Source organism: Pangasianodon hypophthalmus, chromosome 6, assembly GCF_027358585.1.
Source record: "Pangasianodon hypophthalmus isolate fPanHyp1 chromosome 6, fPanHyp1.pri, whole genome shotgun sequence".
Lineage (NCBI taxonomy): Eukaryota > Metazoa > Chordata > Actinopteri > Siluriformes > Pangasiidae > Pangasianodon > Pangasianodon hypophthalmus.
In genome coordinates, this window is record NC_069715.1 from 4,441,506 (window position 1) to 4,454,167 (window position 12,662).

General features: G+C 41.2%; 1 protein-coding gene across 1 annotated transcript; it reads right to left on the reverse strand.

Moving 5' to 3' along the window:
* Positions 1 to 314: 314 nt before the first annotated feature.
* On the reverse strand, positions 315 to 4,066 carry LOC113534650 (extracellular calcium-sensing receptor-like). The gene is made up of 6 exons (XM_026927598.2): positions 3,812 to 4,066; positions 3,372 to 3,663; positions 2,415 to 3,206; positions 2,026 to 2,253; positions 1,715 to 1,838; positions 315 to 1,216 (listed from the first exon to the last, which is right to left on the reverse strand). The coding sequence occupies exons 1-6, from the start codon at positions 4,024 to 4,026 to the stop codon at positions 315 to 317; spliced, it is 2,553 nt and encodes an 850-aa protein (XP_026783399.1). The 5' UTR covers positions 4,027 to 4,066.
* Positions 4,067 to 12,662: the final 8,596 nt, after the last annotated feature.

A 12,662-nucleotide genomic window follows, 5' to 3' on the forward strand; every position in this document is an offset into this window, starting at 1 on the left:
AAGATGTAACACCAATTTACATACAGTTGGATGAATGATGCTACTGTTAAGAATAGTATTTATTTCTATAGTGGAAGTTAAGTGACAAAACCTAACAATAAAGTTCTTGGAATATATACTTTTGTAGTACAGCATTTCTGGAATAGGTTCAATAATTGTAGCATTATTTTAAAACAACAGAGCTAATAGCCAGTGTTTCCATATTCTTTTAAAGTATTTTGAACTGTAATTAGTTGTCTGAAAAAAGTTTAAGACTAAGTGGGCAATATGCGTTATATAGGGCCATAGTACTGATTAATGATTAAACTATTAGCTCACTTAACTTTTCCCATAAGTTGCTTTTTAGTGTTTTTCTCTGGCTTCAGTATAATTATATAACATTTTGGAAGAAAGATGCAGAACAGCAAACCAAAGCTGGAGGCTAAAATGGCAAATATCTCCACAGCTACAGTAAATTTTCCAGGTGAACTCACATAAGCTGGAATAAATGTGATCCAAACTGCAGAGAACATTAGCATGCTGAATGTAATGAACTTAGCTTCATTAAAATTATCAGGCAACTTTCGAGCCAGAAAAGCCAAAACAAAACATAAAAGAGCCAAAAGTCCTATATAACCCAGCACAGCCCAGAAACCTAAATTTGAACCTAAATGACACTCTAGAATGATCTTGTCTTTGTAGTGCTTTAGATTTTTGAAGGGGAAAGGAGGGGATATTGTTAACCAAAGAACACAAATAAGCACCTGTATGAGAGTGAAGGCAAGTACACTGAGTCTCTGTTGTGGAGGCCCAAAACATTTCATGACATCACTGCCTGGAAGTGTAGCCCTGAAGGCCATTAAGACTACCATTGTTTTTCCCAGAACACAGGAAATGCAGAGGACGAAAGTGATCCCAAACGCTGTGTGGCGCAGCATACAGGACCATTCAGAGGGCCGTCCAATGAAAGTAAGTGAACAAAGGAAACACAGAGCCAGAGAGAAGAGCAGTAGGAAGCTGAGTTCAGAATTGTTGGCTTTGACTATTGGCGTATTTTTATATCTAAAGAATATGACTGCTATTACTGTTGTCATAAATGCACCAAAGATGGACACTGCTGTCAGCAAAATTCCCATGGTTTCCTCATAGGACAAATATTCAACTTCCTTCTTTACACATTCATTCTTGTGTGCATTTGACCAGTAATCTTGCTGGCATTGTTCACATTCAATAGAGTCTGTCATAGAGTGAGAGAGAAAAGAGAGAAGACTTAAAAAAGTATATAGACAGATGTCTATATAATATAAATATAAATTATATAGATAATGCACATGTTTAACCTGAATTTATGTTCTCACAGTGTATTTAGAATATCTTCTGAAGATAAAGTGTGTTATATATATATATGTGTGTGTGTGTGTAAAATGTGTGTGTGTGTGTGCGTGTGTACATATGCAAAAATTTAGGCACATGCAAAGAAGGCTGTAAAGAAAATGAGAGAAAAGATACTTTCAAAAATAACAAAAGTAAAAGTTTACACATAAAAAAACATACAGTGCAGTAAATATTAGTAAACTAAACAAGGTCCATAACTGGTGTGATAGCCCTTTGCTTAAAAAAAGAAATAGTAGTCGCAGATACACCTTTTATAAGGAAATTGGCTGGTAAATATTACTGAGCATCTTGAAGAATCTGAGGATTTTTTCCCCCTTGTCCTTTCTAGGTAATCTTTTACCTGTCATATTACTGATCTCTCCTGCAGCACATGGAATACAGTCAAAGCAGCAGATGGGTTTTCCTTTCTGTACAGCTTTTCTGGTGCCTGGAGGACAGCTCTCATGGCATATAGATATTGGTACCTATTATCGATATGAATATTTATAATGAAATCCTAAATATTTTCAACATTTTTTCCACATTTGATTATTAAACAATTTAAACAAACAATAGACATGTCATTATTTAACAAAATATTTGAAATATAGGGATTGTTTTGTTTTTTTTAAAAGCAAATTGCAACGTATACAATTTATACCTTCTACTCACCTTATTGGAATTTTGTGCCCACACAATCGTGGCCATGTTTACTGCTAATCGACCATGAGCAGGAAAAGAGGAGTCGTAAAGTCCAACGGTAACAAATTCAGTTTGTCGATCTTTATTTATTTGCCAGTTTATTATTTCATATTTTGCTGGTGGGTCACCATTTTTATCAAAATAAACTTCTTCACCTTCTTTGGTCTTGAAATGTACCTCTCTGAGGTGTTCTAGAAACTTGAGAAATAGAGAAAATGTATATGTTAATTAAAAAAAAAATTTTTTGGTTAAAAATAATACAAATAATGATATTAATTGATTTCAAATTAATGAGGCATATGTGCGGGAAAAGTCTTAAGTCTATGTGAAAAACTGTCTTTGTAACAGTATTAACTCACTGTGAAAGGATTGGGCTGCTTATTTGTAGGACATGTTTGTTTGCAGCCAAGAAGTTCATGTAGGGTGTGGGCAATGGCGTACACTCCTTTATACACATTACTGAAAATGGGCATCAGTGACATGTCAGTGAAAGCGTTTTCCATCTCAGACAGTTTCTCTTCTCCTGTGCACACTGGTGAGTTCTCTGAATCATTCTGCATTGTATATTTACACTTAAACAAAGCCTCCCAAAATTTTGTAAAAATGGCACTTCCTACAGACTTCAGTGGCTTTATATCTAGAATGAAGTCCTTCAGTCCTGCCACCTTTGTTTTGGGGATAGCTAGCCCTATGGCTCCTTGCAGTATGTTGTGCTTATCCTGTGTGGCCACTATTGGATCTGCGATCCAGCCCTCAGTTCCCACCCACTGATATCCAGTGATGTTGTGTTCAGAAAACACATGCACCAAAATTTCCAAATCCCATTGAGTAAGAAATCCCACTATCACTCGAGAAGTGGAGCTTTTAATTTGCTCAACAATTCTTAGCACTTTCTCCTGTGAGTAGGTTCTAAAAAATGGAAGGGAGTATTCTAAACATATGCCCAATTGCTCTGCAACTTTGGTAAATGTAGCCATTCCATTGTTACCATAATCATCATCTCTTCTTATTGCTCCCACCCAGGTCCATCCAAAGTGCTTAACCATCTCTGCCAGTGCTCTGCTCTGGTAATAATCACTGGGAACAGTGCGCAAAAATGAGGGATATTTCCTCTTGTCACTGAGACATTCGCAGGTGGCAAAGTAACTGATCTAAAATTAGATTCACACAGTCATCTCAGGCATTAGGTTCAGTCAGGATTTTTCTACCTATTATCAGAAATAAACTACAAAATTTCTTTCCAGCTGTTTGTTTCTTTACTTTTTTTAATGGTGTTGTAATACCCCCAAAATGATAAATATTGCTTAAATTCTTACTAAGGGAATGCTGAAAGATCCTACGCTCTTTGCTATAGCCATGGACACTGATGAGTATGTCTCTCCTATTATGGCTTGCACCTGGGCTGGCTTTGTGCAGATGTCATCAGAGGCTGAGTTCTTGTTTCCGTTAATTAGTGTCATTGCCACTTTAACACCCAATGCTGCGGAACCACAGGTGTCATAGATCTTGTAGCCCAGTGAGACTCCAGGTAGTAAAGATGAACTGTTGTTGATCTCCTCTATTGCAAACATCAAGGACTGTGAATACTGGAAAGCTCTGAAGTCCAGACTGATTAAAAATCAGAAAAAAGTACATAATAATGACTTAATATTATTTAGCTAACAGTAACTTTACTTCTTGTGGATCATTATTTCTATTTTGATTACAATTGTTGTTCAATAATTGCCTTAAATACTTCTTTTCCTATGTTGCTTACCTCATACACTTCATTGAAGATGGCCTGGCCGAATAGGATGAATCTGTGATTTCCCAGCTACTGTGAAAGGGGAAAATTGCTCCAACTATGATATCGCCATTCTTCCATATGTGTGGGTATATAGGCTCTCCATGCAGGGTACAAGTAGTCTTATTAGCTCTGGAAAAATTGATGATGGCAATTGCAACATGCAAGAGTGTAAAGATAGACTCCATTTATCACTACAGATTGAGAGATGAGATAAGAGAATGTGTGTGTGTGTTGTCTGATGTGTCATCAAGTTTAACAGGAAGCATATGTGGTATTTATGCAAATGGAAATGCAAAGTCTCTATGGTAAAGTTTTATTTGTCGCCCATGATCCAAAGGAGGGGTGACAATGTGACAGCCTGTTTTACCTTCACTTTCCATGCCTCTAGTGATTTCTGTTTCTTTTTTTCACAATAGCTAAGTAACTTTTCTTTGACCATCTACACCCCTTACATACTGATTTTTGATGGTAAAGAATAATCACTAATGCTAGGCATTACAAAAAAAATGTACAATCATACATTTCATTTAAAAAATTATTTGCATCAATTGCATCTGCCACTCTCCAGCACAGATTGCCTCCTGATCCTAAAATCCAGAGAACTTACCATTATTTGGTGAGTATGTAGATAAAACTCTCTGGCCGATCTTAATGTTTTGGGGGACTAAAAATAACATCATTTTTAGTTCATTTTCACTTCATATGTTCATCATGCTATTTTAATCGCTTCACGTATTGTAGTATTAGTGCCACAACCTGGGACAACATGGCCCACAGCCTTCTGTCTTAGAAATCATGAGAATAAAACAGTGTGTCACCAATCGTAAGATATTCTGATGCAGGAGGCTACTCTAAAGAGTGCCTCTGTAACACTGCATGCTGAGAATATTGCACAGAGGCACGACTTCTGGACATTACCTTGTGTAATCCACTAAAACTAACACAAAGGCCTGACAAAGTCCATAGCAATTCTTTTGAAGGGGAACTCAATCAATGGAAGTTTGGGGTGGACCGAAGATTCACCACCTGACATTTGCATCATGCCACACACCACCTGTATACATCATCGCAAATGCCCAATCAAAGGAAATGGGCCATGAGATGATTTAGTGTCTAATCCAGTCCTAAATGCCCAGCAATAGGGTTATGTTGAGCTGCCTGGAAAAGCAGCTCCTTGGTACCAACAATTGGTAATCTCCTCCTTAGTGTCCCGTATCCCTCAATCATCACTGACCATCAATTAGGTTTAAGTCTTGGGACTGCTCCAAGGGGAAATTCCAGAGGGGAATTCCCGAGGCAGAGCCCTCCCTGCCCTCTGGGTCTCTTGACACAGAGGGTATTCATGAATATCCCCATGCACACACCTCACCTTCACCTTGCATGCCTTTTCCATTGCCTTGCCTTGAATCAGGCTTTGGTTGATCAAGATTTGGTTGCAAACAGAGTTCACTGAAACATATGTACCCCCATACATACTCACACCCAAACTCTGAGGTATGCGGTACATATCAGCTCAATTGGGGAAGCCTGTGGTTTAGGAGGGAACGCTCCTCAATTTTGAGGAGCAAGAATGAGAGGGGGTTGAGAGGGTGAGCAATAAACAGAGAGAGGAGCCGCCTGCCCCCAGATACACCATCATGTAATCCAATTTTCTGGTTAATTCAGCAGACCCACTGGATGATCTCCTTTTTCAAATCTCGGTACTCCCTCTGAGTGTTTAGACTGCACCACCACCAGTTTTGTGTTGTTGTGTGTAATCATCCCAATTGTATTCTGCTGTTCATATTTTAGTTCCCTAATTACTTTATGAATTTAGTTTTCTCGTTGTTTCTCAGTGTGTTTGCTAGGTTTTGTTAAATATATATGCACATCTCTGAGACGTTGTATCTGTATTTTCTTTTTCCCCATTTCCGAGCTCCCTAGTGTTAGTAGTGTTATTTTCCTGGTTTCAACCCTTGATGATGATTTCTGCTTTGCCCTCGGTAAACTCATTGATTATGTGCACTTATGTCCTACCACTTCTACACACGCATTGCAGATATATAGAGGTTACAGATTGGCCAGTATACTATGTTTTATAGTTTTATATAGTGTATAACATATATTATTATCCAGTCCACTTTGAAAGTATTGGAACAGCAAGGCCAATTCTTATGTTTTTGCTATACACTGAAGACCCTGGATTTTGCCTTTGAAGACTGCATTTGTTGTAAAAACAATAAATTAACATGAAGACCAGAGAGCTGTCTATGGGAGCAAAAGCACATTGGAGGTAGTGTCATCACCTGGGCTTGCATGGGGGCTCACTAATCTTTATTGATGATGTAACTCATGGTAGCAGCAGAATAAATTCAGAAGTCTGCTAATTTACAGAGAAATGTATCCACTCTAATTGGGAGGAACTTCATCATGCTGCAAGACAATGGCCCAAAACACACTGAGAACACAGCAAAGTACTTCATCAGGGGAAAAAGTGGAAGGTTTTCAATCACCAGACCTTAACCCAAATGAGCATGCATTTGACCTACTGAAAAGGAGACTGAAGGGAGAACCCCCCCCCCCCCATCCCCCCTGAGCCCCAGAACAAACAACAACTGAAAGAAGCTGCTAAGTAAAACACTTCTGACCCTAAGTTACCTGTTTGCAGAGGTATTTGGACTACTGGCTGAACAAAAGAGACACCAATCACAACATAAATGAAAAAAAAATGCTAATAGCAATTCAAGTAGTCAAATCCACCAGACACGACTATATAAGTTGTCAGCTATATAAATATCCAAATCATTCTCCTCTTGAGAGTCAGCAGCAGCCTTTTTAAAGGCTCCAGCCATACCCCACGTGCAGGTGTACCCTCTTGTACACTTACAGTTACCCCTGCTGCTATGCCCACAACACAGACATACACACAGAAAGCATGGACTAACAGGGCATGACATGCTCCCCATAAAATAGAACATTGGTTCTGTCACATGCTAGACAGTTATGTGTGCATAACAAACTTAAAATTATTAAACTATAGATTCACCAAGCTTACAGTACAAAATATGTTTTAGATCAGGGACCATTATGGTGGTCTAGTTGTGTCTCCATTGCTCTCTCCCCCCAAATTTTCTGCAAACACTAGGAAACAAGTAAACAGAGAAGAAGACAGAGGAGCAACACAGGCAAGGTTTTTGCTGTTGTTGTTGCATTTGATAATGCATTGGCCAACACATTATCTATGCCCTTTATGTGGCGTATATCCAGATGGTACAGTCAGAGTAACACACACCACTGCATTAAGAACAGGTTCATGTTTCATAGCATATACAGGAATTTCAATGGGTTGTGATCACAGTAGATCACTAAGGGAGCCAATCCACCTCCTACATAAACCTAAAACTGTTGCAAAGCCCAAATTGGCTAGGAGCCAATGTTTCCTTTTCAGTTGTGGAATAATTTAACTGGTAGGACAAGAATTTTCTGAAGAAAGAACGATACCTGCATTGCCTGCAACGGCAACGGCACAGCCTTTCCCCTTTTGTTGCTTGCATCAACGTGTATTTTAAATAGTTTTGAGAGATGAGGAGCCATTATTACCAGATCCAGTTGTAGCCAACCATTCCCAAGAATCTCCATTTTGGTAGCAGGAGTATGGAAATTAATGTGAGAGAGGCTTCAGCTAATTAGAGAAAAAGGGAAGGAATTCACCATAAATGTTGTTTCCAGGTGCCATTAGTGACAACTACATCATCTAAATACACATTGCGCCATTTGAACCCCATGAATACCTGGTTCAAGAGTCAGTGGAATGTCGTGCTAGATTAAAACTCATGAGGTTGTAAGAGTATAATCCTCTGGGAGTCACAAAAATGTGAGTTTCCCATACACATTTGGATAAAGCAACCTGCCAATAGATTTTTTTGAAGGTTTAATTTGTCACATATACATTACGGAACAGTGAAATTGTTTCTTCACATATCCCAGCTTGTTATGTAGCTGGGGTCAGAGTGCAGGGGCAGCCACATTGCAGTGCCCATGGAGAAGATAGAGTTAAGGGTCTTGCTCAAGCGCCTGCCAGTGGCAGCTTGGTTTTGCTGGGGCTTGAACCTTCTGATCAGAATCTCAGAGCCCTAATTATTGAGCCAGCACTGCCCTTTATAAATAGCCCTTTGGCAGTTCAAATTTGCTTACAAACAGTCTACAATGGGTGGCAACTGAAACAAGTTGGGTTTGGTTATAGCATTCAGGTTTCTTTGATCTGTTCAACACCTGAATGTCACATCTGGGTCATTAACCAAAAGACATGGGAATGCCAAGCTGGAACAGGATGTCATGGTTAAATTGTTTACAAACAAATAATGAACCTATTCTTCTAGGAGCTTTTGTTCTTCCAAAGACACTGAATAAAATTGTTGACATATTGGCATTATATCACCCAAATCAACATCATGGGTTAACCATGTCATTTGTGTAGGAGTATCTGAAAACAGGTTTAGCAATTATTTAATTAAACATTAGCTCAGTATCCCTTTCCTGTGGAAGATGTTTCAACAATGATGGCAAATGTTTGACAGACTCAGAATTCTGCATTGGAGCTTGCAATATTGCATCATTGGGCACTTTTATGTCCTTCTCACAGGATGCTTTCCACAAACCCCCAACCCCATTATAAAGTTTTAATGATGGATTTAGTGGTGATGGTGCATAAGGGATAAGCTGCAGTATACCTGCAGTTTGGCACATTACACGTCAGTAAATACTATTGTTTACCTATTTAGAACTAGGAAGAGGCCTTACGCAAGTTACAATGAGGTGCTCAAAGGGTTGACTGGGCAGGCCAGTTGGATGCAGAGGTGTGGGTTTTACAGGTTGGTTCGGCTTCCCTTTGAACTGGCAGCTTTTACATGTTCTGACATAACTAACAATAGAATAAGTTCAAATACAAATAGCTCAAAATTGTGCTTATATGTTTTTATCACGCCTCAGTGACCTGTCTGATCATGGGCAACATTTAAAACAGTCAGTTGGTAGAATCAGAGAAAGGAGAAGCGCGGCAAGAGGGCGGGGGTCTGTGCTAGGCTAAAAACAAACCCTAGCCAGCTCTCCCATCCATCCTAATCTCCTATGTCTGCTCCCTGGACAATAAATTGGATTACATCCGACTCTGGCAAACTACACAGCGTGAGTTTAGAGACTGCTGCGTCTTTGTCTTCTGTGTGCCGACAGAAACACAGCTCTGTGCGGTAAGGCTCGCGGCGGTGGCTTGTGTGTTTACATCAACACGGAAAGGTGCAAGTACTTAGTGCTAGTTTGTAGTTACTGCTCATCGCTGGTGGAGTTTGTGACTGTAGATGCAGCAGATGCAGACCATTTTATTTACCATGGGAATTCACCACCGTCCTCATAATCCCAGCGCTAATGCTAAAGACGCGCTCTGTGAACTGTATGGGGCTATTAGCGAGCTGCAGAATTCAAACCCTGACAGACGTTTATTGTTGCCGGAGATTTCAACCATGCAAATCTCAAGTCAGTGTTCCCTACATTCCATCAGCATGTGGACTTTGCAACGAGAGGGAAGAACGTGTTGGATCTTGTTTACACAAACATCCCGGCGCGTACCGGGCGGAGCCCCACCCCCACCTTGGCTACTCAGACCACATCTCTGTTTTGCTAATCCCAGCATACAGACCGCTAGTCAGACGCTCCAAACCGGGTCTGAAGCAGTTGAAAACCTGGCCAGCAGGAGCCATCTCTGCTCTTCAGGACTGTTTTGAACACACTGACTGGCACATGTTCAGGGAAGCGGCAACTGACAGCGACTTCACCAACTTGGAGGAATACACAACATCAGTGACCAGCTAGATCATTGATGCATTGACGTCACCGTCTCCAAGACCATCACCACACGCTCCAACCAGAAGCCGTGGATGACTGCAGAGGTGCGTGCGCTACTGAGGACCCGAGACTCCGCCTTAAGAGCAGGTGACAAGGCGGTCCTAAGAACAGCAAGGGCCAAACTGTCCTGGGCTATCAGGACCTGGGCAAAGCGCACACGCGCACAGAGAATCCACAGCCACTTCAAGGCCAGCGGTGACACACGGCGCATGTGGCAGGGTATCCAGGCCATCACCATCTACAGGACAACATCACCTGCCTGTGACAGTGATGCCTCCCTCCCAGATGCACTGAACAACTTCTACGCTCGGTTCGAGGCACAGGTGCTGTGTCTAACTACGGCCGATGTGAGGAAGACTCTACACAGAGTCAACCAGCGGAAGGCTGCTTGTCCAGACAACATTCGTGGCAGGGTGCTCAGAGGATGTGCAGACCAGCTGGCAGATGTTTTCATGGACACCTTCAACACCTCACTGAGCAGCACAGTTGTTCCAACGTGCTTCAAGGCCACCACCATCACCCCCGTGCCAAAGAAGTCTTCAGTGTCCTGCCTCAATGACTACCGTCCCGTTGCACTTACACCCATGAAGTGCTTCGAGAGGCTCGTCATGAGGCACTTCAAGACCCTGCTGCCCCCCTCACTGGATCCCCCGCAATTCGCTTATCGTCCCAACCGCTCAACAGATGACGCCATCATCACGACCCTGCATCTGGCCCTCACCCACCTGGACAATAAAGACACATATGTTCGAATGCTGTTCATAGACTTCAGTTCAGCATTCAACACAATCATTCCTCAGCACCTGATTGGAAAGCTGAACCTGCTGGGCCTGAACACCTCCCTCTGCAACTGGATCCTGGACTTCCTGACTGGGAGACCTCAGTCAGTCCGGATCGGGAACAGCATCTCCAGCACCACCACACTGAGCAGCAAGGCTCCACAGGGCTGTGTGCTCAGTCCATTGCTGTTCACTCTGCTGACTCACGACTGTGTAGCAATGCACAGCTCGAATCACATGGGTCTCATCAGCAAGAACGACGGGTCAGCATACAGAGAGGAGGTGCAGCGGCTACCGGACTGATGCAAAGCCAACAACCTGTTTCTGAATGTGGACAAAACTAAAGAGATGTTTGTTGACTTCAGAAGAGCACAGAATGACCACTCTCCGCTGAACATCGGCAGCTCCTCTGTGGAGATCGTCAAGAGCACCAAATTTCTTGGTGTTCACCTGGTGGAGAATCTCACCTGGTCGCTCAACACCAGTTCCATAACTAAGAAAGCCCAGCAGTGCCTGTACTTTCTGAGAAGACTGAGGAAAGCACATCTCCCACCCCCCATCCTCACCATGTTCTACAGAGGTACTATCGAGAGCATCCTGTGCAGCCGCATTACTGCCTGGTTTGGGAATTGCACCGTCTCGCAAGACCCTTCAGCGGACAGTGAGGACAGCTGAGAAGATCATCGGGGTCTCTCTTCCCTCCATCACGGACATTTACACCTCATGCTGCATCCGCAAAGCCACCAACATTGTGGATGACCCCACACACCCCTCTCACACACTCTTTACCCTTCTGCCCTCTGGTAAATTGTACCGAAGCATTCGGGCCCTCACGACCAGACTGTGCAATAATTTCTTCCCCCATGCCATCAGACTCCTCAATACACAGGAACTGGACTGAACACACACATACATATATATACACACAACTGAGCATTCTCCATCCTATTTGCAATTTTTTTGCAAGTTCTTGCATATGTTTATGCTGCTACAATACTTATTATACTGTACATAAGCTGCTTCTTTTATGTTTATACTTATGTTTACACTATCTCAGCTACTTGTATTGTACTCTTGTACTCTTTGCACTATTGTCACTAGGTTCACTTTTAAACAGAACTGTGTACTGGTTGGTGCTGCACTGGGACTTACTGTGCCCATAGTCTGTCCCAGTAGTCATTGTACTGTCTTGTGCTGTCTGCACATGTTTGCACTGTGCACTTTATGTATAAATTATGTAGTCCCTTGTAGTTCTGTGTTGTTCTGTGTTTGTCTTATGTACCACAAAAATGGGTCTGGAATGCATATATGCAACCTCCCATGCAAAAACTGGTATTTATAAAGAAATACTTGGCAGGAAATTGGTCTTATATTTACAGAAGGTTTGACCCATACTTAAAGCCATGTGCAACATTTCAGAAACAGTGGGAATTAGTGACACCCTCTGGATATGTGGAGAATTACAGCTAAATGCCCAAATCAGTGCTCCCACACGCTACTCTTCATATGAAATTATGCAGCTCCATAATAACTGCATATAAGCTACTTGGACATGGGAAGCATTAAAGCATAACAGTACTATGTTTATGGTAGTTTTGGAGAGGGTATCACGCACAAGGTAGGGAGGGTATGTAAGGAAACTCGTGCAGGCATTTTTTAAATATAATATGTGATTTAAATCAATCAGTGTTGTAAATCTCATAGGCTTAAGTATGCACATACCTTTGGTATGATATTTCAATGTATGATAAACATTAAAAAAGTTCTAAAATTTAAGAACAAAACACCTTATATCAAAATGTCAGCCACACAGAATCTGATTTATGTTAGAGACACTGGGAAGGAGGGGGTGGGTGATGATAATCTTTATTTATACAGTTTCATTTTGAGGCTAAAATGTTTACAAAATAGTGTTGTACAAAGGAAAATGTATTGCCTATTAATTGAATTAGAAAATCAAGATCTTCCTTCTTTTAAACACTTAAAATTTGATTTGCTGTCCAATGTTCTAACATCTGGGTATAAGATTCAGTGCGTTATATATGTTTTAGGGCCATTGTAATTATATAGGATCATAATGGATATTAGTTCATTGAATAGACACCTTCCCCATTATTTGTTTTTTGGCTTTCTTCTCTTGTTTCAGGATCATAGTGGATATTAGC

Bases quoted from the DNA above. Each gene is read 5' to 3' on its own strand.
- LOC113534650 (XM_026927598.2), bottom strand. From the start codon at position 4,026: ATGGAGTCTATCTTTACACTCTTGCATGTTGCAATTGCCATCATCAAT. The intron at 3,664-3,811 runs GTAAGCAACATA...ATTTTTAATCAG, and splicing joins TCTTCAATGAAGTGTATGAG to TCTGGACTTCAGAGCTTTCC. The intron at 1,217-1,714 runs GTAAAAGATTAC...ACTCTATGACAG, and splicing joins AGAGATCAGTAATATGACAG to ACTCTATTGAATGTGAACAA.